The sequence below is a fragment of the Vanessa cardui genome, chromosome 20, assembly GCF_905220365.1.
Source record: "Vanessa cardui chromosome 20, ilVanCard2.1, whole genome shotgun sequence".
Classification (NCBI taxonomy): Eukaryota; Metazoa; Arthropoda; class Insecta; order Lepidoptera; family Nymphalidae; genus Vanessa; species Vanessa cardui.
In genome coordinates this window covers 2,348,483-2,371,853 of record NC_061142.1, presented here as the reverse complement: position 1 = coordinate 2,371,853, position 23,371 = coordinate 2,348,483, and the positions used below count along the sequence as shown (strand labels likewise).

At 32.5% G+C, this 23,371-nt stretch overlaps 1 protein-coding gene across 1 annotated transcript; it reads right to left on the bottom strand.

The window, feature by feature from the left end:
* Window positions 1–282: 282 nt before the first annotated feature.
* Window positions 283–20,153, bottom strand: LOC124538542. Its single transcript, XM_047115628.1, has 16 exons — window positions 19,835–20,153; window positions 18,813–19,212; window positions 18,169–18,256; window positions 17,871–18,073; window positions 13,880–13,964; window positions 13,752–13,806; window positions 11,543–11,714; window positions 9,517–9,833; window positions 7,898–8,110; window positions 7,112–7,304; window positions 5,603–5,669; window positions 3,439–3,641; window positions 2,012–2,096; window positions 1,556–1,610; window positions 1,079–1,285; window positions 283–718 (listed from the first exon to the last, which is right to left on the bottom strand). The coding sequence occupies exons 1-16, from the start codon at window positions 20,128–20,130 to the stop codon at window positions 283–285; spliced, it is 3,075 nt and encodes a 1,024-aa protein (XP_046971584.1). The 5' UTR covers window positions 20,131–20,153.
* Window positions 20,154–23,371: the final 3,218 nt, after the last annotated feature.

Genomic DNA, 23,371 nt, shown 5'->3' with positions numbered 1-23,371 from the left:
AGTGCAGTTCTTTCCACTTAATACTGTCTGCTCTGCTGATGTGTGTTGTTATAGGTTTGGGTAGTTTCATGACTGAGACGAGAAGCCTATGTTGTGAGGAAAGCCCATTGCCGGGAATCACTTTACAGTCTTTATAAAGTTTAAAGATGTTGTTGCTGGCGAGAATATAATCTATTTGTGTGTTATATTCTGAACATTTGTAGGTGATAAGGTGTTCCGGTTTTTTTTGGAAATATGTATTAATTATTTTTAGGGAGTGCCTGGATGCAAAATTAAGAATGCTTATTCCTTGTTTATTTCTAGTGCCAAATCCATAGCCTCCATGGGTCGACACCCATGGAGGTCATTCTTTTCTCCTACATGTCCATTCAGGTCTCCTCCTATGTGGGCATGTTCTGTTAAAGGAATATTTTGCATAATTTCGTCAAAGTCTTCCCAGAAATCGTGCTTTTCTTGTTCAGAACATCCAGTTTGTGGTGCATACGCTGAGATTAAATTCAAAGGCGGTTGGCCGTCCATTGCTAGTTTTATGCTTATGAGTCTGTCATTCTTCCTAACCACGTCGATTACTCTCGTTTTCAGGTTTTCATCCAATACGATTCCTACTCCGTTTCTTTTGGTATCAACACCATGGTATACAAGCTGGTAGCCATTTCCGATATCCCTGGATTTTGACCCTTTCCATTTAGTTTCTTGGACGCAGCAGGCGTTTATTTGTCTTGTTTTTAAAATTTGGTTTCATCTATTATAATATAATTATTTAATTAGTATATTAGAATCCATGTGCCTAATTTGTATTTATAACTCATCTTGTACTCTGCGGTGAAGAAAAATATGATGAGGATGTAGGTGGTGGATAAGAGTTTGCCATGTGTATCCACTGAACTGGATCAGCCTGGTGGAGAACGCTTCAAAAACCTTATCCTCTATATGGAAAAAGTTTCTGCCCAGCAACGAAAAATTAACAGGCTGTTAATTTTACACTCTTAGCTTAAAATATAAGTAATTGGGAAATCAAATTGATAATGTTAATAATCAAAGATATAAACTTCAATCAAAACGAACTATAATAAACAACAAAATGTTCCAAACAACAACAAAACCATCAAGAATACTTGTCACCACTCCTTTCCCTTTTAACTTATCGACAACACCCAACTTCTGCTCAGGATTGAGTAGGGTGAGCAGACCGTCCATAGTTTCCATACAAGTTGGCAAAATTTCATTTGTTGGTAGAGCAAAGCCATGTTTGCCATCATCGCGTAATTCAAATGTCACGACATACCTGAAATGTTTTTGTTTTTAGTGGCAAATGGGTCAGTTAATCTGAATTTACACTTGATGGTAAAGCTTAGCGTAATCTTGGGCTATGGGCTGACGTGAAATACCGTCTTGCTTTAGTGTGCACCGAGATTTTTGATGCAAATTTGGCTTAACCAAATAATTGACCGCGGAATTAAATGAGGCTTGAAAAATCAACGCCAAGTATTCCGATGCTAGCTGTGGTAGCAATGTGAATGTCCTCTAATGATAATGAAAAATGTATGTAACTTACGGAACTTTAAAAGATTTCTTCACCCAACACCCGCTCACGCCTGAAGTTATATAGCCTGAAATTTATACTTGCGTTTACCAATAAGTATATACTCTGAATATTCTTGGTAAACCAGGACAAATTTGGTCAATTAACACTACTAGCCAAAAGTAAAACATATCAAATATGCTAGGATAGGGCTTTGTGCAATCCCATCTAGGTTCGTTAGAACCAAACGCTCATTATAAATTTTGTTACCAAACTATAGAATATATTGTTAATTGTTGTGTTACAGTTAGAAAGGTCAGTAAGCCAGTATAACAGGACAAAGGGATAACGTCTTAGTTGCCAAGGTCGAAGGTTTATTGGTGATATTAATTATTTATATTTCTTTCAGTACCAATATGGCAGTGATGATTGCCTATTTGTCTTCTATCTAGTGTGCATCTTAGATCTATTAATAAATAAAATCCTTACCAACTGTGTCATAGGCTGTGCCAACGGAATAATGCGTTCCGTATCTTTTTGATACAGCATTAGCAGCGGAGAGTCCCATACTTCTCTGGGAAATAGATGGATTTTTTTTTGAATTACTGTAAAGTATTCAGTAAAAATTCGATGCTTAAAGTATGAATGTGACTATGGGACACTAGGTGGACATAATAATTCGTTAAGATCTCATTTTGAGAAGCTACAGATTCTTGAGGTAATTAATGAAATTGTAAAAGTAAAAGATTTATTTTAGAAATTTATTAATTTAAAAAAAGTAGAAGTAGTCTGGTCGTATAAGCGTCAATGCTAAAAAAACTCTATTCGATATAAATAAGAAAAGTTCAGGTGCAAGACTAACAACGTACTTCCCTAAGGACGGTTGTGTAAGCCCTACTAACTTTCAATCTTCGGGCTATTACTGGTAGCTTCCCGATGGATTTGTTTTTATTAGTATTCGAATTCAAAACCTCAAGATCGCACTAGTAAATTGATAGGTGATGAAATGCGTGGAACTAATACTCGGTTACTTCCAAGTAGGATATATTAATTGTATTTAACTAGCATGACTTTGTATTTTTAAAAGTTGAAAAAAGTAACTACTGAGTTTTTCCGGTTCTTCTCGGTAGAATTTGCATTCCGAACCAGTGGTAGTTTCACTTGATAAAGTGTTTTAAATGACTATTCAAAAGTGCTTGTAAAAGCCTATTCGAATAAAGTACATTTTGATTTGATTTGATTTGACTAGCCACGAGAATCCTATACGAACATTGCAGTCGAGGTAATATTACAAGTGTATGCATTGTAATTGCATCTGAATTTGTCAGTATTCATGGTAGTTTCTGTTTCATTACTCGTTGTTGCTCTAATAAATGGGATACATTTATAGGAATAATATATTTGTGTTCTTACTGACATGTCATGTAAATTTGAAATGTCATTATGAATGGAAGGAACTGTTGATGTTCCATTTTGCTAAAATTAAATTACATTTTTGATGGATAGATTTGCACGTAATTGTGTGGATTTGCATACACACACATTTATATTATTTATCTATACATATAATAAAATATGAGTGTCTGTTTGTAACATTAAAATAGCCCTTTTTTACTAAATGCATATGTATGTATACACGGTACATAATTATGCATGTATTTGTTCCAACTAACCTCTGGAAAGGTTGGAATTAATATAATAAAGAGTAACTTAGGCTCAATATTTTTTTTTTTTTTGTAAAATTCAAACGCATACAAGGTCGTGGGTACTGCTAGTTTGTAAATATACATGTATACTACCTCTTTGCTTTTAAAATTAAGCACTTATATATCGTGAGTTTTTGGATACAGTTCAAATTTAGAACATTACTGTTTTTTTTTTTTTTTAATTAATCTATAGTTTAATCTAATACTTACAACATCGTCGAAATTTTCATGATGTTTCATTGAGAAAGCGTAAGGTATGATCATGTACTGACCATACGAATGAAACGCAAAGTAATATTGGAGATTTTTACTGTTTCCTCTCACGAAATTGCCCATGGCGACACTCTCAGCTTCAGAGAATGCTGAAGGTCCACAGTATATTTCACTATTCTTGTTGTGGCTCACGCCTACAGCTGTTAACCAGAAACATTAACTTAGGTAAATACCTACCAATATTTTAACAGTTATGAGGCTTTGCACCCAAGGATTGATTGTTAACTGGTGGTAACTGTCGTTGATCACCAGTTGGTACTGATGATCAACGAATGAGATGGTTCAGATTAAAATGTATTAATAATAAAGTTACCGATACAGAAGGAGCACATACTAATTGATTCGTTAATTGGTTAAATAAGGTTTATATTTCCTACAGAGTTAAAGTTTATCGGAAAGAAATGGCTAATCACCACTGTTATATTATGTACCCAATATGCATCTCTATGATTAATTATTATTAAAGTTTATTATTTTTTATGATAAAGGTGTGGTATTGATCAACAGTCTACAGTGAGTGGTACTGTCAGAAATATTGACCAATCCTTTCATCGCCAATGTGCCACCTACGTAAGATGACTTCTGTCCCCAAAAATACCCTTTCCCAACCACCTAACCTGAACATAATAATCCTAAGTTTTGCTAATGAATTATTGGTACCCAGATGGGCTAAAGTCCTACAACCAAGCAAAGTAGAATGTTGTAAAGTTTCATTTATTAGGTGCACGTCACACTTTTGTGAATCCCTGACATCTTGCATTATTATCGCTTGAACGGTTGACTTGATAACGTAACAAAAACAAGAACAACAAATTAATTACTCTTGATAGATTCTTCACTTCGGATCTAATGGCTTTACTTTTGTCCGTCGCTATAAACATGGTTCACAATAGTACTTTTGTATGGAATAGTTTGGCGGACGAGCAAGGGCCCACCTGATGGTAGGTGGTCACCAGCACCCAATGACAATGACGCTGTAAGTTATATAATATAATATTAACTATTCCTTACATCTTCAATGCGCCACTAACCTTGGGAACTAAGATGCTATGTCCCTTGTGCCTGTAGTTACACTGGCCCACTCATCCTTCAAACCGGATCACAACATAACTGAGTACTGTTATTTGGCGGTAGAATAACTGATGGGTGGTACCCAGACGGGCTTGAACAAAGCCGTAGGGCTTTGTTCAAGAAAAAAACCACCAAGAAAATGGTTCTCAATAGTGCTTGTGTCGAATTACTTGGATATTCTGAGAATGTTTCCTAAACTATTATGTCCTTTGTAAATATAACAGTTCGGTGGTTGTCTTAATTTTATCGAAACACTTTCAGTTTCCGATTCCCTGAAGGCTTTTGTGCGTGGGCATCATTATCTTTCAGACGAAACTGAATCGACATCAATTAGATCAATAGTTCATAATCAATAATAAGTAATGCCAAGTTTATTTAAGGAGATACAATAGATACCCATGGGATCCGATCGGACCATGACGTGGATGAAAGTCATTAATTGGATTGATTAAGTTATTAGAACTTTCTCCTGTTTTATATCTTTACCTGGTAATACGTATAATGTGACCTTTTTTTAAGTATTATTCTAGGTATATATTTCTAAAAATAATCCATAATTATTTCCTACTTAAATAGAACAGTCTGTGCTCTGGTCTAAGGGTACCTCCCACTAATCAGATATTCTACCGCCAACCAAAAATAATAAGTATTGTTGTGTTCCAGTTTGAAGATTGGGTGAGCCAGTGTAACTACAGGCATAAGGGATGTCATATCCCTTGTGCCTGTAGTCTTGTACCTGCAATCTTAGTTCCCAAGATTGGTGCCATCGACGCGGCATAGGTTAATATGTCTTACAGCACCATTGTCAATAGGCGGATGATCGCTTACCATCAGGTTGCCTATTTGGTCATCCGCCATAAAATAATAAAAAAAATGTGAGTAAAAAGAAGAAGAAATACGATCACACTTAGCTTGATGGCTTATCAGATTAAGAAATATATATCAAGTAGTTTTTATAAGAGTAGCTTACTAGTAGTTATGTGTAAGATACGAGTAGTTGTATTCCCAATAAATGTATGCAGAAACTTACTTCCAAACGCGATACCAAAGTTTCTATTAATGTCCACATCATTTGCGTTCTTTCGATGCATCCGATCCTGTAAAAGGAAACCTCATGTATTGCTAAAAATAAAATTAAAATATAATTTTTATTTTACAAGTCTTAATCCATTTGGTATTAATTTTTTTATTGCATTCCAGCGATACGGGGCGTTTAAGACCTCGTTTAAAGGCATAATATCAGTACGGGGCTTATTAGACCCCGTCACGTTTAAGAAACTAAAACTCGATGTGTTGATATTGAATTTTATTTCTACAGTGCGGTACGTTGTCAGTGACCACTTATTAAAGCACATACATTATAGCATTCGATTTTCAATATACATCATGAAAATATATTTATCACTTGCCTGCAATATATTAAATAGATGTTACGGCCTCCAACAGAGAAATATATGTCTTTCTCCGCAAGGGAGAAACATACGAGGCGCATTGTACTGGTTAAGGACGTTAAGCAAACACACCATTTTTTGGTTGAAAAGTAAATTAAATCAAAATTGGTATTATATAACTTTCACAGGACAGTAGAACTATGGGATATTTGCATGCTTATGAGATATTGGTGAATATTTTTTTTTGATTGTTCATGTAATATTCGCTATCCTTGAGGCGAAAATCTATATCTACTTAATTTAGTCCATTTGGATATTTTATTGAAGCAATATTAATTTCGACACTATTTTTCTTGGACTAACTAGTTTGTTTCTGTACTAATGATATTAGACCCAATGATTAAGCGGCTGATTTCAGCAGGCCTTTAATTAAATCCCCTCGATCTTTTAGGGAATTTATCGTTCTACGAATTCATTAACACGGGAGTAAATACTAGTGGTACATTATATTAATTCAAATACATATACACAAGGTACATATGAGGAGGATTCTAGGAAGTCGAATTAAAATTATTGCAAATTGATGATATATCACTACCTCATAGCAAATATATATAAAGCTTGCTTAAATATTAATGTTGCTATAAATGTTGACGTCACGTGTTTATTTCGGGGTGTGCTTTCCAAAATTTTAAATGAATAACTTTTTTATAAGCCTAACTAACTAGTTCTATAATATTATGTATTTTTATATTTAAAAAATATATAGTATATCAATTCCAATAATAATCTTTGTCTGTGATTTTTGTCAGAGAGATTTTAGTATTAATATTATTAAAAAAAGTAATATTCCTATGGCGTTAGAATTTTTTCTTAATACACGAAATCTTTTTTACTGATACAACCTAAAATTTCAGTAATTTTTCCACTAAACAGCATTTTCATCAAAAGCAGTCGATGAAAGTCACCAACAAAACTGACACAGGCTATCGAACCATGTTAGTTTTCAAGGCTAAAAACGTATTAATTGTGTTTGTGCTTCTTAATTTTGTGCGATCGTAATTTATCAGCACATGGTCCATTTCTTAGTCTGCATTTTATGCTTTTTCTATAACAATAACCTCAACAAGATCTTTATTAGCGGGTACCTTAAGATGTGTATACTCATATCCGTCAGGGTTTAGCACCGGTACAAAGAACCATTCGTATGTTTCAGCTATTTTTATCAAAGCTGTATCATTGGATTCTTTAGCTGTTACGATCTGATGCAGAAAATACGTGACAAAGGCTATCGAAATCCACTCTCGAGCATGGATACCACCTTCTACGATAACTTTCGGTCTGAAATTGAATAAGAAGTTAAAAAATAAAGTATATAGATAGATAACTTATATAACTGCTGCCTATGATAACTCGTGAGATCGTCGTTTTTGCAGAAATACTGATAGATTTTTTATCCAAAATCAGATTTTAGCCTTTCTTAATTTTCAGGCTTATGACCCTGCTAGTTAAAAGAGTCGGTCATTTTCGTATTGTTAAGATAGCCTGATTAATTGAGCTGATTTATCACTAAAACTAAGCCTTAAAAAATAGAATACCGAAGATTATACATGAAATAAAAAAAGTATAACTTATCAGAATTAACGGATGCAAAACTGGTATCTTATTTACGGAAAAACTAAAATATTTCTAGTCAAGAGTTTTAATTATCGATGGACATTTTTAGGTTTGATTAAACATTCAAGTTGAACTCTAAGCTTTAACTCGAAACGGGCCGCATCCTAGAGTACTCCCCATATAAATAGCATTTGAAAGAAGACATACAGAGAAAAATAAAAAATAATGATTTGCAAGGACGTAAAAAATTATGAAATTAACAGACAGACGCTTCAATTTGATTTATTTCTTTAGATAATTTGAAGCAAATACGTTACTTGTTCTTCTTTTTATTCAGTGCAACCCGAGCTGCTAGAATATCTCGTTTCTCTATCGTTTTTCCTATATTTATCAATTGCATTGATTTTGGATACATTTTATTTAGGTCCTGCAGCCAATTATAAATGTCATCCAGTCGGAAATAGCTGGACCAGTCGAAGGATTCCATGTTACGTCTTATATACGTTTTAACAGTTTGCTGATCGAACGCGCTGAAACATAAATAGTTAATTTCTTTATTTATACCAATGCGGCATAGAAATAATTACAATTCCGATTTCAGTGGCGATTCTATTGGTAGTTTTACAATGAATTCAATACTTACTGTAGCTTTATGGTTTTAAGTTATTTTATGAGCATGCTTGAATATGGAGTATTTTGATTTAGATTTTATCAAATTACTATGATATGATACAAAAGCAGTTTTCAATGGGTAATAATGTATGTCGTCTGTTGTTTAACTTTTATCCCAATCACAAACAGAGGATTCGCTGACTCTTAAGGAAGAGTTTTGCAGTTTATCCTACCACGCTTTAGAGATATTAGTCGGTTACACAATTAATGAAGAAATTATATGCAGTCTTCCTTACGATGTTTTTCCTTGACCGAGATTATTTAAAAACACAAGTACCTAGTCCTATTCGAAGTGGTGCTCGGATTTAATAAATTGATATGTTATTCAGTTCAGAACAACATTTGCATTTCGACGCCAAAAAATCATTTTGGGTGCAAGGTAATCGTTAAATTAAATTAAGTGAATTAATATGACTAATTTAAATAAAACTAGTTATAACGGATTTGAATCGCGTATATTCACGGGTAGACCAGTCTACCCGTGACCACGAACGCTGTAAAGTGCTCGAAACGTCGGGATGCCAAAAATAATTAATATACGCGATTCAAATCCGTTATAACTAGTTTTATTTAAATGTGTAATAATCGCGAAAATTTAAGACAACACTAATATGAGTAATATTTTAATTCCTCAGATTTTTTAATTAATTCACAAAATCTGCTTAATCATCTGTACTAAAACAAATACAACTCATTAGCCTTTTGTAAGAACTCACTTCATTAGAGAAATTTAAAAACCGACTTTTTAGAATCTATCAGTGTTTTCACTCTGTTCGTCCTAAAACTTTGGCACCAATTTAAATATGCTGCAATTTTATGTCAAAAAAATGGGTAAAACAACTATCGCTATATTTGATATAAAACAATTTTATTATTTTTATATTTTATAAATATTCTATGTTGATTCGGATAAAGTTTACCTGTATACTGTACAAATATCTATTTGGTCTGTAAAAATATATATATTCTTAAAAAAATCCAGTGCATTGCTAACCGCAGAATAATAAAAGGTTGAACGAAAACCTTTGAAAACTTCAAAAGTATTAGCTTTTTTATTTTTATCATCTCACATTATCGCTTAATTCGAAATCTACTAATTTTAATTTCTTTGCAGTTTTAAAACAAATTAAAATCATTATTCAATTTGCCTCTTAAATGCAACTAGAGAGAATTTATATTAACTAGAAGCTACTATGGGTTTTATAATCGGATTCCATCAAGAACCAGAATTTGAACAACTATATACCTCTTTCTTTCTATTTACCTCTGGATATCTTCTATGAGAGTTGTCAGATAAATTCCTTTGATAGCAGCTTCTTTGACGAATTGTTTCTTCTTATCTGGGGGTATTATGAACTCGACAGGTCTATACACGAGACCTGGAAGTCTCCAATAGTTAACGCCGTCAATTTTACTTATATTATTGAAGAATTCCAAATCGTTTTCCGTCACTGGTATTCCTCTGAATAATGTATGGTTGTTGTATTTCTTTGAAGTACAAAAGCTGATGCATGTTATCAAAATGGATATTATTAATAATTTCATCGTCAGTCTATAATGACAATATGATTTTATATTAATATTTTAAACCGTCGAGATTTCACATCTTGTATAAAGTAATTGTCAAAATGACGTTTCCTTGAAATAAATATTTAATCGATGGATAAAAACTTTGTACGAAAACCAAATGTATTAAAATTCGATGACTAATTTTCTATCGATGACTCATTTTCTCTTAGGGTTTATTAAATTAGTAATCCCGCCCGCCTGGGTAGGTACCACCCACTCATAAGATATTCTACCGCTAAACAACAGCACGCAGTATTGTTGTGTTCCAGTTTGAAGGGTGAGTGAGCCAGTGTAACTACAGGCACAGGACATAGCCTTTGTTCCCAAGGTTGGTGGGGCATTGACGATGTAAGGGATAGTTAATATTTCTTACAGCGTCATTGTCTATGGGTGATGGTGACCATTTACTATTCCATAAAAAAAAAACTTTTATTTTGATCTATCTCGTATAGCTCAACCAGCGTGTACAATATAGGTGTTTAAAGATAAGTCCTAATTTACGACATAACATTGAAAACCTATAAATTAATCAGATACTATATTGTGCATGTATTAAACATATAACCTATCTCTTGAATCAATCTATTGACAAAAACCGTATCAAAATCCGTTGTGTACTTTTAAAGATCTAAGCATACATAGGAACAGACAATATTAAGAAAATTTGTTTTACACTATGTAATGATAATATTAAAGGTATGAACACACTTGTTAAAAGTGAAGGCGATAAAATGTGTATTGAATATAAAGCTGTTTTCATACTAATGTAGTTACTAGAACACTTTCTGTTGTAATTTTAAGAATTTCTGTGATGTTATTTTATATATCATACTGAATTTGAGAAAGGAATAAATTTTAAAAACCGTAATATATATAATCTGTCCATAGTATTAAACAAAGGTCATTCCCGCCATCTGTACATCACATCACATCACATCATCAGCCCATTTTTGTCCACTGCTGGACATAGGCCTCTCCAAGTACACGCCACTGTAGTCTTTCTCCGGCTAGTCGCGTCCAGCTCCTGCCTACCGCCTTGCGTAAATCGTCACTCCACCGTGCCTGAGGACGTCCTACACTACGTTTGCCGAGACGCGGTCTCTAATCTAGAACACGTTTTTCCCCAACGGTTGTCGGATCTACGACAAATATGACCAGCCCAGTGCCACTTCAGCTTACTAATCCGGTGGGCTATGTCGATGCCTTTGGTTCTTTGACGGATCACATCATAAACTAATAATATTACTTTTTTATATTCGTTCTTTAATATAACAGTTACATATTGGACATTATTGTATTATGCGTGAAGCCAGAATGGGTAAAAAAAAGTAAAGTAACAGTTGGTGGAATGCACATATGGCAGAACTTCGATGAAAGTAGACACACGCAGGTTTCCTCATGATTTTTTCCTTCACCGCCGAGCACGAGATGAATCATAAACACAAATTAAGCACATATATATAGTGGTGCTTGCCTGGGTTTGAACCCGAATCCATCTCGGCAGAATGGGTAGTTAGTATAAAACACACTTTGATAAAATCAATTAGCAATTTTATATTCTGGCATATTAATAATCTCTGATCAAGAATAGGCAATTCTAAAATTGATTTTTAAATAAGTATCACAAAATCATTTAGGAAAGATGAAAAAAAAAAAGAAAAATAAAAATCAAATATTTAATAAAGTATATAAAATAAAAACATCAAAACAAATAATGGAACAGGTAGCAAACAATAAGCTGAACTGAAAATTTCCCTTCCAACATATCTGTGGCGGACTGTCATTAACTCCACCAATCCTATGAGCATTTCCCTGCAAGTCGGCTGAATCTTCTCCTGTGGTAGCGCGTAACCATACGAGCCATTGTCACGAAGGTAGAACGCTAGAGAGTATCTGAGAAGTTAAATATAAATATAAAAGATGGTGATACGAGGTGATACGGCTTTGTTTTGGGCAATGTACTCGAATATATGGTTCTACCACAGGATCCCAGAAAGCGTTCAAAATACCTCTGCTGCCAAATTAAAAAAAAAATGTTAAGGAACGCTTGTGTGCAAATGTGTTTAGTGGGTTTATGATCGATAGCCTTTGATAAAGAAATAAATAAGGCCTAGCCCATATTTTATGAATATGCTTTGAAACTGACTACTACTATTTATCTTAGTGGTAGAACTTTAAACTAGCTGACCTGTGTCATCATCAGCAATTAGCAATTCTTAATAATGTTCCGATTTGAGTAAGTGTAAATATGTATATGTGCAAGAGCTAGTTCTAGTACGTCTTCTGGTATCACGAAAAAATGATAACTTCAAAAATTGCCTTTTAATAAATGACTCTTTGGCGTAAATTTTATTTTCCCTTGTAATACTGCTTCGCTGGATATTATCAATATTGTGAATTCAGATACAAACTCGCTATCAGAACGTAAGACGAGAAGGTAATTGAGTTTTTTATCTATATCGATATCACAGTTATATTACAGAGGCTGTTCCGAGCTCTTGCCAATAAATATTTAACAAGTATTTCATAAGCATCAAATATCTTACAAACTAAACTAACATTTGGTTTGATGTTTCGATCTTTACGAGAACTAATCTTCAGAATGCATTTACTATTGATAGATTTTTTTTAATTCACTAAATCAAAAAATTGAAAGCCGAGTTGGCCTATACGTGCATCTTAACCGATGATTGCAGGATCCAACCCAGGCAAGCACCACTGAATTTTCATGTGCTTAATTTGTTTTTAAAATTCCTCTCGTGCTCGGCGAAGAAGGAAAACATCGTTAGAAAACCTGGATGTGTCTAATTTCAACGAAATTCTGCAATAAGTGTATCCTCTAATCCTCATGAAGCAATATGATGGAAAATGCTCCTTAAAGGGAGAAGAGGCCTTAGCCCAGCATTGGATAAAAAAATATAAATAATACAATATTCATACTCGTCGAATATTTTCTTTTCAATAATTATAATTATATTCATCGATAATCAAATTAATAAAATAGTTTCGAATAGTTACATGCATATAAATAAAACTAATATTGGAAATAAAAACGATACAAACTTCAGTACATCCAAATTGCAAGGCAGACGTGTATTGTTATATGAATATCGAGTTACGTGAGTTAAAACTTGAGAGGATCGCAATTTGTGCTGTAGACTGAGTTTTGAACGGGAAATACTTTACTTCAGACGGCGAATCTATACATCGAACCATCAGTAATAACTTTATAACCATAAAATATACGCATATGCCAAAAACACAGACCTCGAGACAATTACGTAATCTTAATCTATACATATAATAAACTCAAACTCAAATTGCCTTATTCAATACAGAAGTATTACACTTTCTTATTGATTGTCAACTGAAAAAGTACCATCGGTTCGGAAAAGAAATTACCCTGACCTGAGAAGAACCGGCGCAAGGAATACAACGGGTTTTAAATATAATAAAATTGGAGTGTCTTTTTGTCATACCAAAATGGCCTGTTTTACTCGATGCATATGTATATTTAGACGGTACATATATCAACATAACATTTTTTACACTTTTTTTCGGTCTGTCTGTCATTTGGAAAATTTGACTTTACTAACCTTCACTAAGCTATAGCATACTATTTATATTATAGCTATAGCATACTATTTATAATACTATTTTACGTGTGTAGAAGAAAATAAATACTGCTTATAAAGTAATAAGAATTCATAAGTAGATGGTAATGCTTGTCGAAATAATACAGTACATGAGAGTAAGATTGAGAACTTTGAACTTGAATTCGAAATATCATCGAAGCTAAATTATCGTGACTAAATATTTTTTTCGATTTATTTACTAACCTACAAGATTCTACAATCTGTGTGACGATTTTGTGGAGTAAGTCATGTATTGATTTAATTATTCTTTCTTTTAAATAAATAAAAAACTCACTTGACTTTATAAGTTTTCTTCACCCACGATATGCTGTCTCCAGATATCCTGCATCCTATAAGAAATATTAGCATCTCATTAGAATTTTCTATACGAACTCATAAGCTATTCACTACGTACACACTTACCGTACGTGTCGTAAATAGTTCCGACTCCGTATTTGACGCCATTCAATTTATACATTTTCAATATAGCTTGTTTCCCATAATTTTCCTGTAAACGGGATTTGAAATTCAAAACTCGCATGAATATTCCATTCGTGCGCGTCTACGGTTTGCATAAGCATCTCAATTGTGATACAATTCGATTTATTTCCTTAACTCGGACTCTTTGTTCGTAACGGAAATTAATAATTCCTTTTTTAAATATTTTATACACCTTGACACAATTAGGAATAAATTGATGATTCAAAATTTACTAATATTCAACAAAGAGGCGTGGGTACTTCAAAGATATAAAGATAAGACCTTCTTCCTCAAAACGTCGATTTTAAGGTTTGGAAAAAAAAATCCATGAGATGCAAACTGTGATAATACATATATCCATCATTAGCTATCTATAATATGGATTACGATTTATCAATTATTATTAATGATATTAAAATTTCCTATTCAATAGTTGGCACTAATGGAATTAAAAGTGATTAGAATTCTTTAAGTGCCCTGCTAAACCTTCATCAAATAATCCAGTTGTTCGTCTACGACTTTACTTAACTTAAATAACGTCTTATTAATTTTATTTAAGGTTCAAATTAATTAAAAAAATCAGAATAAATACAATCATTCTTATATTAGTTGCAAACCTTTTTGACCAAAAATATGACTCAATACAGGCTTTTAGTAATGTGACTAAATATACCCATGTCTATTTATAGTCAAAAGAAATTTGGTCTGGAAGAGAGTTATAAAACGTACAACGCAGAGATTCGTTTATATTTCCATCTATAATATTGTTTTCATATCAACAACAACGACAGGCACTAAATTATTATTGTATCTACAAGTATCATACGTCCCCTATTTGCTTAATGGCTTTGAAAGGCTTAAGGGAAGCCGAATAGGAAAGATGCATTACTACGATATGCATGGCTACGTCAACTATCATGAATAACATCCGTAAATTATGGCCTGCGGAATTTAACCGCAAGGCTAAATTACGGATGAGACGTGGGCGGGAGCGGATAGCATTATTTCGTTATGATGTTCAATAAAATTATATTAACTGTCTATTTTATAAATCGTATTGAAAACGTCACATATTGGTCAGAAGATTTTTTATTTGTTCCTATTAGTCGCTCGTTTTAGGGTGTTGGTTGTCATGTGTTTGGCAAAAAGTAGTATATGTTATTACTTGGAGTTCAAGTTTGCTTCATACCAAACTTCATCAAATTCGGTTCAGCGGTATTGTGAAAGAGCGACAGACAGACAGAGCTGCTTTCACATTTATAATTTTAATATAGATAATCAAATATTCATTTGGAATATCATTTTGTTCTTGGTCATTATTTATTTTAAAGCTAAATCAAGCATATAGTATATGACCTTTTTACTGAATTCTTAAGAGTTTCATTATTTTATTAAATTTCTCACATGACGTATATAATCGCGTTAGTATCCGCTACCTCTTATGCGCACATGTAGCGTTCAAGACAAACATTGCTTGAAATAAATCTTTTGTATGAACCAACAGCCTATTTATGTCTAGTGACTTTCCTATCTAATATTTGCTTAGCATGACCTACTAAGCTACTCTGTATTCAAATTACAGACAAAAAAATGTTTACGAAATATTTTCATGAAATATTTTTTTCATTATTCCTCAAAGCGGCACTTTCACAATGTTGGGATAGAATAAGCGCGTTTCATCACTTGTATTAATATAATCTGTTATTAGCTTAAGTGATTTTGTTTCTCTGTGTTTTTGATACACTGTGTCGTCATAAAGGCAAGTGTTATGGGATTAAATAAATAAAAAAATTAACAATAAATAAAAATTTTAACAAAAAGAAAAACCGACTTCAAACAAAACACTATTTTAAAACAAATGAATATGCACGAAAAAGTAATAAAAATAATTGCGTATTCAACATATTTTTTCGAGTCTTCCTAAGTTAAATGAAATGAAAAATATTAGACTACTTAAAAGTCGATTAACGATAATATCATGTAGTTATAGTTATTGATATATTTGGAGCCGGTGTCAGCCACGGTGCCCTTGCCCCAACAATCAAAAGAAAGAAGCGATACGAGCCCCTTGATTGATCCAGTATATTATTGTGTAAAAGGTAATTTGTAAAATGATTTTACATATTTGTTTTAACAAATATGTTTTTTTACAAATTATCTAAATACTTACCTAAATAATTTAGTATTCTCGTATTGTTTTTTGATAGATATTCTGTAGGGTTTTATTGGCTGACACCGACTCCAAATATAACAATAATTATAACTACATGATATTATCGTTAATCGACTTTTAAGTAGTCTAATATTTTTCATTTCATTTAACTTAGGAAGACTCGAAAAAATATGTTGAATACGCAATTATTTTTATTACTTTTTCGTGCATATTCATTTGTTTTAAAATAGTGTTTTGTTTGAAGTCGGTTTTTCTTTTTGTTAAAATTTTTATTTATTTTTTGATTTTAAGTGAAGCTGATGTTGACTAACTATTTTTTTTTAATATGAATAGATTAAGCGTTCCGTTTATATGAGTCAGAAACTACTTCGAGGACAATTTCAAAGGAAACTTGCGAATAAAGCAAAAATAGACTTTCGAAAATGCGGATTTAATACGTCACGCGGCGTAAACTACAAGGATCCCTCGAAAGAGCTGTAATCGAACTCAGTAAAAAAACTTTGAAAAAGACCAACTATATTTCGCACATCATATGACATCACAACACATACACAAAATTTGATTAAAGATAGTAAGAAATTCTGCCCCATATCGCACCCTAACTGCGAGCCGTATAGGAGTTCCATTACTACATAGTATAAAACAAAGTCGCTTTCTCTGTCCCTATATCTTTAAATCTACGCAACGGATTTTGATGCGGTTTTTTTTAAAATATAGTGTGATTCAAGGGGAAGGTTTGTGTATATAATACATGAACAATATAGTAAAAAAACACTGATAATTTTAGAAGTTTGTGATGTGATGTCGTAAATAAACAAATTCTGTAGTATATTTAGTATCAGTATTGCACCCGTGCGAAGCCAGGGTGGGTAGCTAGTTGATTAAAATATTCGACTATGATAATTACATAAACATAACCACATTACGGAAGGTGACTCAAATATCCAAATAACCTATAAATAAAAGATTCGACTGAGTATCGCTAACGTGCTCCTCAGAATTGTTCCGTTCCCTTCCGTTCCGTTACTTTGTCATGGATCCTGTGCTCAGAACCTTACCAAACTTTTACCAAATTACCCTTGAAGTATATATTTTATAATAAAAAAATAATTATCAAAATTCATTAACGTAATTTTCAGTTATTCACCTATTTGTCGCGCATATACATAATGCAAATTTAAGACTTATGTCGTTTTCATATGGATACCATCATCGGAAAAATATAAAAAAAAAATGGGACCCCACGGGAAGCACTACCTTTCAAACAAAAAAAAAATTATCAAAATCGGTCCACCCAGTAAAAAGTTATGAGGTAACAAACATAAAAAAAAAAAAAAAAAAAAAAAAAAAAAAAAAAAAAAAATACAGACGAATTGATAACCTCCTCCTTTTGGAAGTCGGTTGAAAAGAAAAACCTACTTCAAACATAATATTTTAAAATAAATTAATATGCACTAAAAAGTAATAAAAATAATTGCGTATTTAAAATATTTTTTAAGTCCTAAGTAAAATGAAATGAAAAATATTATACTGCTTAAAAGTCGATTAACTATTATATAACGTAGATATAGTTATTCTTATATTTGGAGCCAGTTAATAGGACCACATAGGAAGCACTAGCTTTCAAACATACAAAAAAATATCGAAATCGGTTTCAAAAGTTATGAGGTAACAAATATAAAAAAACAGATGAATTGATAACCTCCTTCTTTTAAAGTTTCTATAATTTTATCAGTAAAAATGTCAATAATTACAGCTTACCATTTCCGAGAAATTTTCTATATGTTTAACTCTATCCGAGTATGGTATAATTATTTTCTGTCCGTACGAATGGAAAGCAAAATAATAGTTCAGATTTCCTTTATTATTGTCTACAAAGTAAGACAGAGCTCGGCTTTCTGGTTCAGAAAAAGGTTCCGGTCCACAATAATATTCATTGTTAGGATTGTTACTTCCTCCGTGATCTGTGAGAGAGAACAATCTCAATCAGTTCTTAGCTACAGACAATCAAAGTATTGTTTAAAATACTACAATATTTAAAGACTGTTCGAAATCTTACTGCAAAAACTGTAGTCAAAATTTCTGTTTAAATCAACGCCAAACGTCCCGTTGCCGAGATCTCTTCTATTTTTACGCCATAGACGATCCTTTAAATAATCATTTGGTTATACAAGTGTGTAAAATATTATTTCGAGGCTAAAACTAGAACTAAAGAGGTATAATTGTAATTATTAAAGTAAATATACATATGTCAAATCAAATCAATATGATTAAAGTAAGCTTCGCAAAAAGAGGTTCTTGAATCGTTGATATTTAAATACTACTACCGTTACGGAGAGCAGCCTCCAGCGAGAAGAAACGGCAGGAAACTCGAATAGTTGTTCTTTTCACAAAAACAAATTTACATTGCATTCATAATAAATTGTTATGGAGTCCGAGCCTAAATCTAGGCATTTTTTATGGTCCATCTTCCATACAACCTCAACCTTGAGGTTGTATGGAAGAGATAGCTTTAACATCTAATATTTAATTTGTTTTATTTTCTTTAACTGTTTTATCATTGAGTCTGATCAAATCCATTATTATCATTTTTGAATTTCAAAAAACCACGATGTATTCATAAACATTTTAAACATCTCCCATTACTAAAGCTTGAATTGGCTAATTTATTGTACTATTATTATAGATTAATTCAATACTCACAACTGTCATGCTATAATTATAACCGTCAGGATTAGCGACGGGTATCAGGAACCAATGATACTTCCTTGCCACTTGTTTCAAACGCGAGTTCAATGATTTATCAGCATTGATAAGTTTGTACGCGAGGTAAGTGACGAACTCAGTTGTGATCCATTCGTTACCATGTATTGCGCCTTCAACTATAACCTTTGATTTCGCTTTTGGATTTCTGATTTCAATGGCTAATATCTCTCTACCTTCAGCAGATTTTCCAACTGTTTTCAAAGCTATCCTATCGTAATATTTTGAAGTTATATCAGTCATCCATTGGTATACTCCCTCTAAATTGTGATAAGCATCCCATGCAAATGTGTCTATCTGCATACGTGTGTAGCCACGGATTTTTTGATGATCAAAAAACCTAGAAACCATTTAAATAAGGACTTAATACAAAATTATGTAGACATAGTTGTATGTACTGATCACGTGAAGGATTTGATCAAAATTGAGGATTGTTACTCCTCTTTACCAATTGTTTTATTCTTTTTAGTTAATTTACATTTGTATTTGTAAGTTCTGTAAAAATCCACAAGGAATTCTTTAGACAAATGCAAAGAAGATTTGACAAGAAATTAGGTTGCTATAATGTTTTATTAATATTTAGATTTATCTATACTAATTAACATAATCTTAGAATAAATGCGAAAGGAAATCTGACTGTCTTTCTTTCTGTCTCGCTCTCACAAAGCTCCTGGACCGATTTACTATATACTTTTAATATTGTCAAATAATTTTTTTTCTTATTGTGTTAAAATATTTGAGTGCATTTTATGTTTTATCAATCGATGGAAACTTCGCTGGATAATTTTATATCTAAACTGTATTATGTAATTAGATTATATTTTATATCTGTTTGTTTCCCAAATATTAAATAAATAAATTTTCTACGCGAGCAAAAGCAGCGAGTAATAGCTAGTTTATTATATCTTTTCAATCTCGATATTTATTATAAGTTATAAATAATCAATAATTGTGCTACTTACTTTTGTATATCACTAGTCAATATAACTCCATTCATTCGGAAATGCCTCAACCTTTCTTTGAACATATCCAAGTCAGTCGGGGCGACCAGTATTTGTACATCACTGTACATTTTAAACGGCCTCGTCCAAAAAATCACGTTTAAATACTTCTGTTGCTCAAGATTCTTTAGAAAAACCAACTGATACCTCTCAATTGGAACGACATTGTATAGAGTGTAGTTCCTATAAGAAATGCTTTTGCAAAATTTGAAATTTGTTAAAAATATTAAAACCAACGTAAAAATGTTTACTTTCATTGTATAAAAAATATTTTCTGTTCTTCTAGACGTCTACATTTGACATTTCTAACTGACGTCGCCCTTGGCATTGAAATAGAACTGTTTTCGTTTTATTTACTAAAATATTACATTCCTTGAAAAGAGCTTATACATCATTTACAGTAAATCGTTTGAAACGCTTTCAGTTTTCATTTCATTTGACCTATGATAAACTAAATATTAAATTAAAAACGCTGAACAACTTGGAACATGTGACATAAATGAAAAGGTATCAGAACACTTCTTTTGAAAATGTTATTTTTAATGGCGAACTTATTTAAATCTCAAACAAACAGTTTAAAACTTGCGTAATATTATATACGTTGTGTTTTTAATATTGTTTCATTTTATAAGTGTAAATATGCTAATAAAATCAAAAAACATTAAAAATAATTTAAGCGTATTTCAAACAATTGATTTACTTCAAAACTTATTTTTCGTCTTTCTTACTCATACGTTGGACAGTCCGCAGTTTGAAACTAGTTATGCTATTGACTGCCACGTTTATCAAGTAGTTATAATTCATTGAATTGAGCCTAAGCCACAAAGCCCGACTTAAGGCAGTAAAACTGTTTGTAGTTTTCTGTATACTCAAAGTAAAAGTCAAAAAACTCTATTCAATATACCGATAGCCAAAAATATACCACCGGTTTGGAAATTAACACCTCAAACCTGAGAAGAATCGGTAAAAGAAAATCAGGGGTATTTTTATTTTAAGAAGTTTTGATATTGATACATAAATGTCTAGAAGTCATCGTTGTATTTACGCTCGTATCTTGGACAGAGAGTGAAGGTTCTGCGCTTGAACTAATTTTTTCAAGGCATCGGATTCTATTTCATCGGATTATAATAGTGTGGGAATAAAGAGAGCCATGTGCACTCTCTATTCTCTGTTAGTTCACTCACATATCTGATGAGATTAGCCATCATATCCCAAGTAAGTCAGAACGTCGCCATCATCTTTTGTCGTTTGTCATATCATCAGGAAACATAACGAAGACGTAAATAAATAATGTGTTGTAATCGTTAATTTCAGAAACTTAATAGGGTTTTTTAATTAAAACTTAAAAATGGTTGAACAAATTCAAACCGGTGCCGACGGCCAACTTCTCGCATTATTCACAAAAACTTATTACTTTAGACAGTAAACTTTCTTCCGTTACTTTCATCGAACTAAACTTTTAATGAGCCGGAATTTGTAACTGTGTGTCAACAGTTCAACGTTCAGTTTAGTCGTTTTTATTTAATATTTAGTTTAAATGAGTTATGTTCGTTTGTTGTTTAAATCCTCATTCAATTAATTCGAGCTGCTAGATTAACTAAACAAATAAATATATTAACTATCGTATTGCAAGAAATTATTATTTGGAACACACATTCTGAACGCACCCGTAAACAAACATGGCTGCCCGTTGTACTGTCATATCATTCTTCTTTATGGGTCGAATTATCTCGATTATACGAATTTTGCGGATATATCTAATCAACTAAAACAATATTACATTTAAAAAAAATTATAGTTGTAGATAAGTTTCAATCACGCCCTACGTTGGGCGCACGCAATTCATCATCGTCATCCTCCTGCTCTTATCCCAATTTTATTTGGGGTCGGCGCAGCATGTCCTCTGCTTCCATACTTGCTTACCTGCAGGCAATTATGAAAATGACATAACTAAAAAGCAATGATTTTCTGCTGTCAATATCGGTCAGGCATCATCATTATCATGATGATGATGATGATGATGATCATCAGTATAGTCATCATAGCAGTTTTGTCTTCGCCAATTAAATGTTTCTTACAAAACACATTGTTAATTTGGATTAATGGACGTTATGGGTTTTTTGGTTATATATTTGCATGCTAAGCTTCCCGGTGTTGCAAATGTCCATGGGCTAATCATTTCTTAACAGAAGAGCCTGTTTATCATTGAATAGATGAAAGAAAAAACATAAATTCATCGATTAATTACACCCAAGGTGTGTAAACGTCATTGCCACCGTATTCTTTAATCCGAAATCCTTAATTATTTGAATCCTCCAATACTCTTAAAACACATCGGATATATAAATAAAATACAATTTTAAAATTATCAACGAAGGGGAAAGATCCGACATCTTGAATTCTCTTAGATGAGCTTCAATAAACGTCGTAAGAGTTTCTGAAGGTTCTCAAAGTTTGCTTGTAACCTTTCATAACGTGATACTCCAACTTTAAACATACTAGCTTATGAAACTACTACATCTAAAACTGATGATTGAAAATTTTCAAAGTTCAGCAAAGTTTTCTATGAAACACATGAAGTAAACTGTTTCCTAGTTACGCTTAATATTTGAAACGAAACATATTATAATTGTTTAACGCCTGACTGGCCGTTGCTTATATTAAGGTTTATTTGGTAGTTGAAGAGTACAAGCCCGTTTGGGTAAGTATAACATATTTATCAGATACCCTGCCGCCAGACAGAAAAACTTAGTATCGTTGTATAGGTTTGAAGGTTGATTGGGCCAGTATGGGCCATACACATATTTTCTAGCACATTAGTATACACCAAATCACATTAAAGCCGCGTCATAAAATATGCTCCAAACCTTCTTCGCAAAGGGAGAGGAGACCTTAGCCCAGAAGTGATAAATATGCAGGAAGCTAAAGTATAAATCTTACTTGTACACCTATAGTCAGCACGCCAACTACACAGGTTGGTTCACAATAAACAATAATGAGTATTAGATGAGTGTCAGCTTTTAATTTAACTCAACACAGTAAAACAACTTAAGAAACGTCCTTTTACGATCCTATTTAAATATAGAGTATTTTGATTTACTGTTTTTTGGCAATAGGATAGAATGGGTGGAAACTTCCCTGCCGGTGCATGATGGGCTTGCACGAAAATATATCAACAAGCTAAACTTATAATTGGAAAATAATAAAATAACGTCTGCTGAAATTTCATGTCCATTGAGCGTTCAAGGTTGAAGAAAAGATATTCGTTAAAATAATTTTGCAATGAGTAAAGACTGTATAATTACTTCATAAATATTTTGCATCTCATTAATAGCCTTTGAATCAAACCAATTTTGTAATCAGCTTTACGTACGTCGAACAAGTTTATCTTGTCAAAAACTAGTATGTGTGATAGTAAAACCCGGAATTGGGTTTGATAGGTTACAAATTATTTTTTATATAAGATAAATACTCGTAAATATAATGCAATAACTTGCA

Excerpts from the sequence above, each read along its gene's own strand:
- LOC124538542 (XM_047115628.1), bottom strand. The coding sequence starts at position 20,130 with ATGAAAGTAAACATTTTTACGTTGGTTTTAATATTTTTAACAAATTTC. Across the intron at positions 18,074-18,168 it reads TTTTGACTACAGTTTTTGCA|ATCACGGAGGAAGTAACAAT; the intron begins GTAAGATTTCGA and ends TCTCTCTCACAG. Across the intron at positions 13,807-13,879 it reads AACTATTTACGACACGTACG|GATGCAGGATATCTGGAGAC; the intron begins GTAAGTGTGTAC and ends TATTTCTTATAG.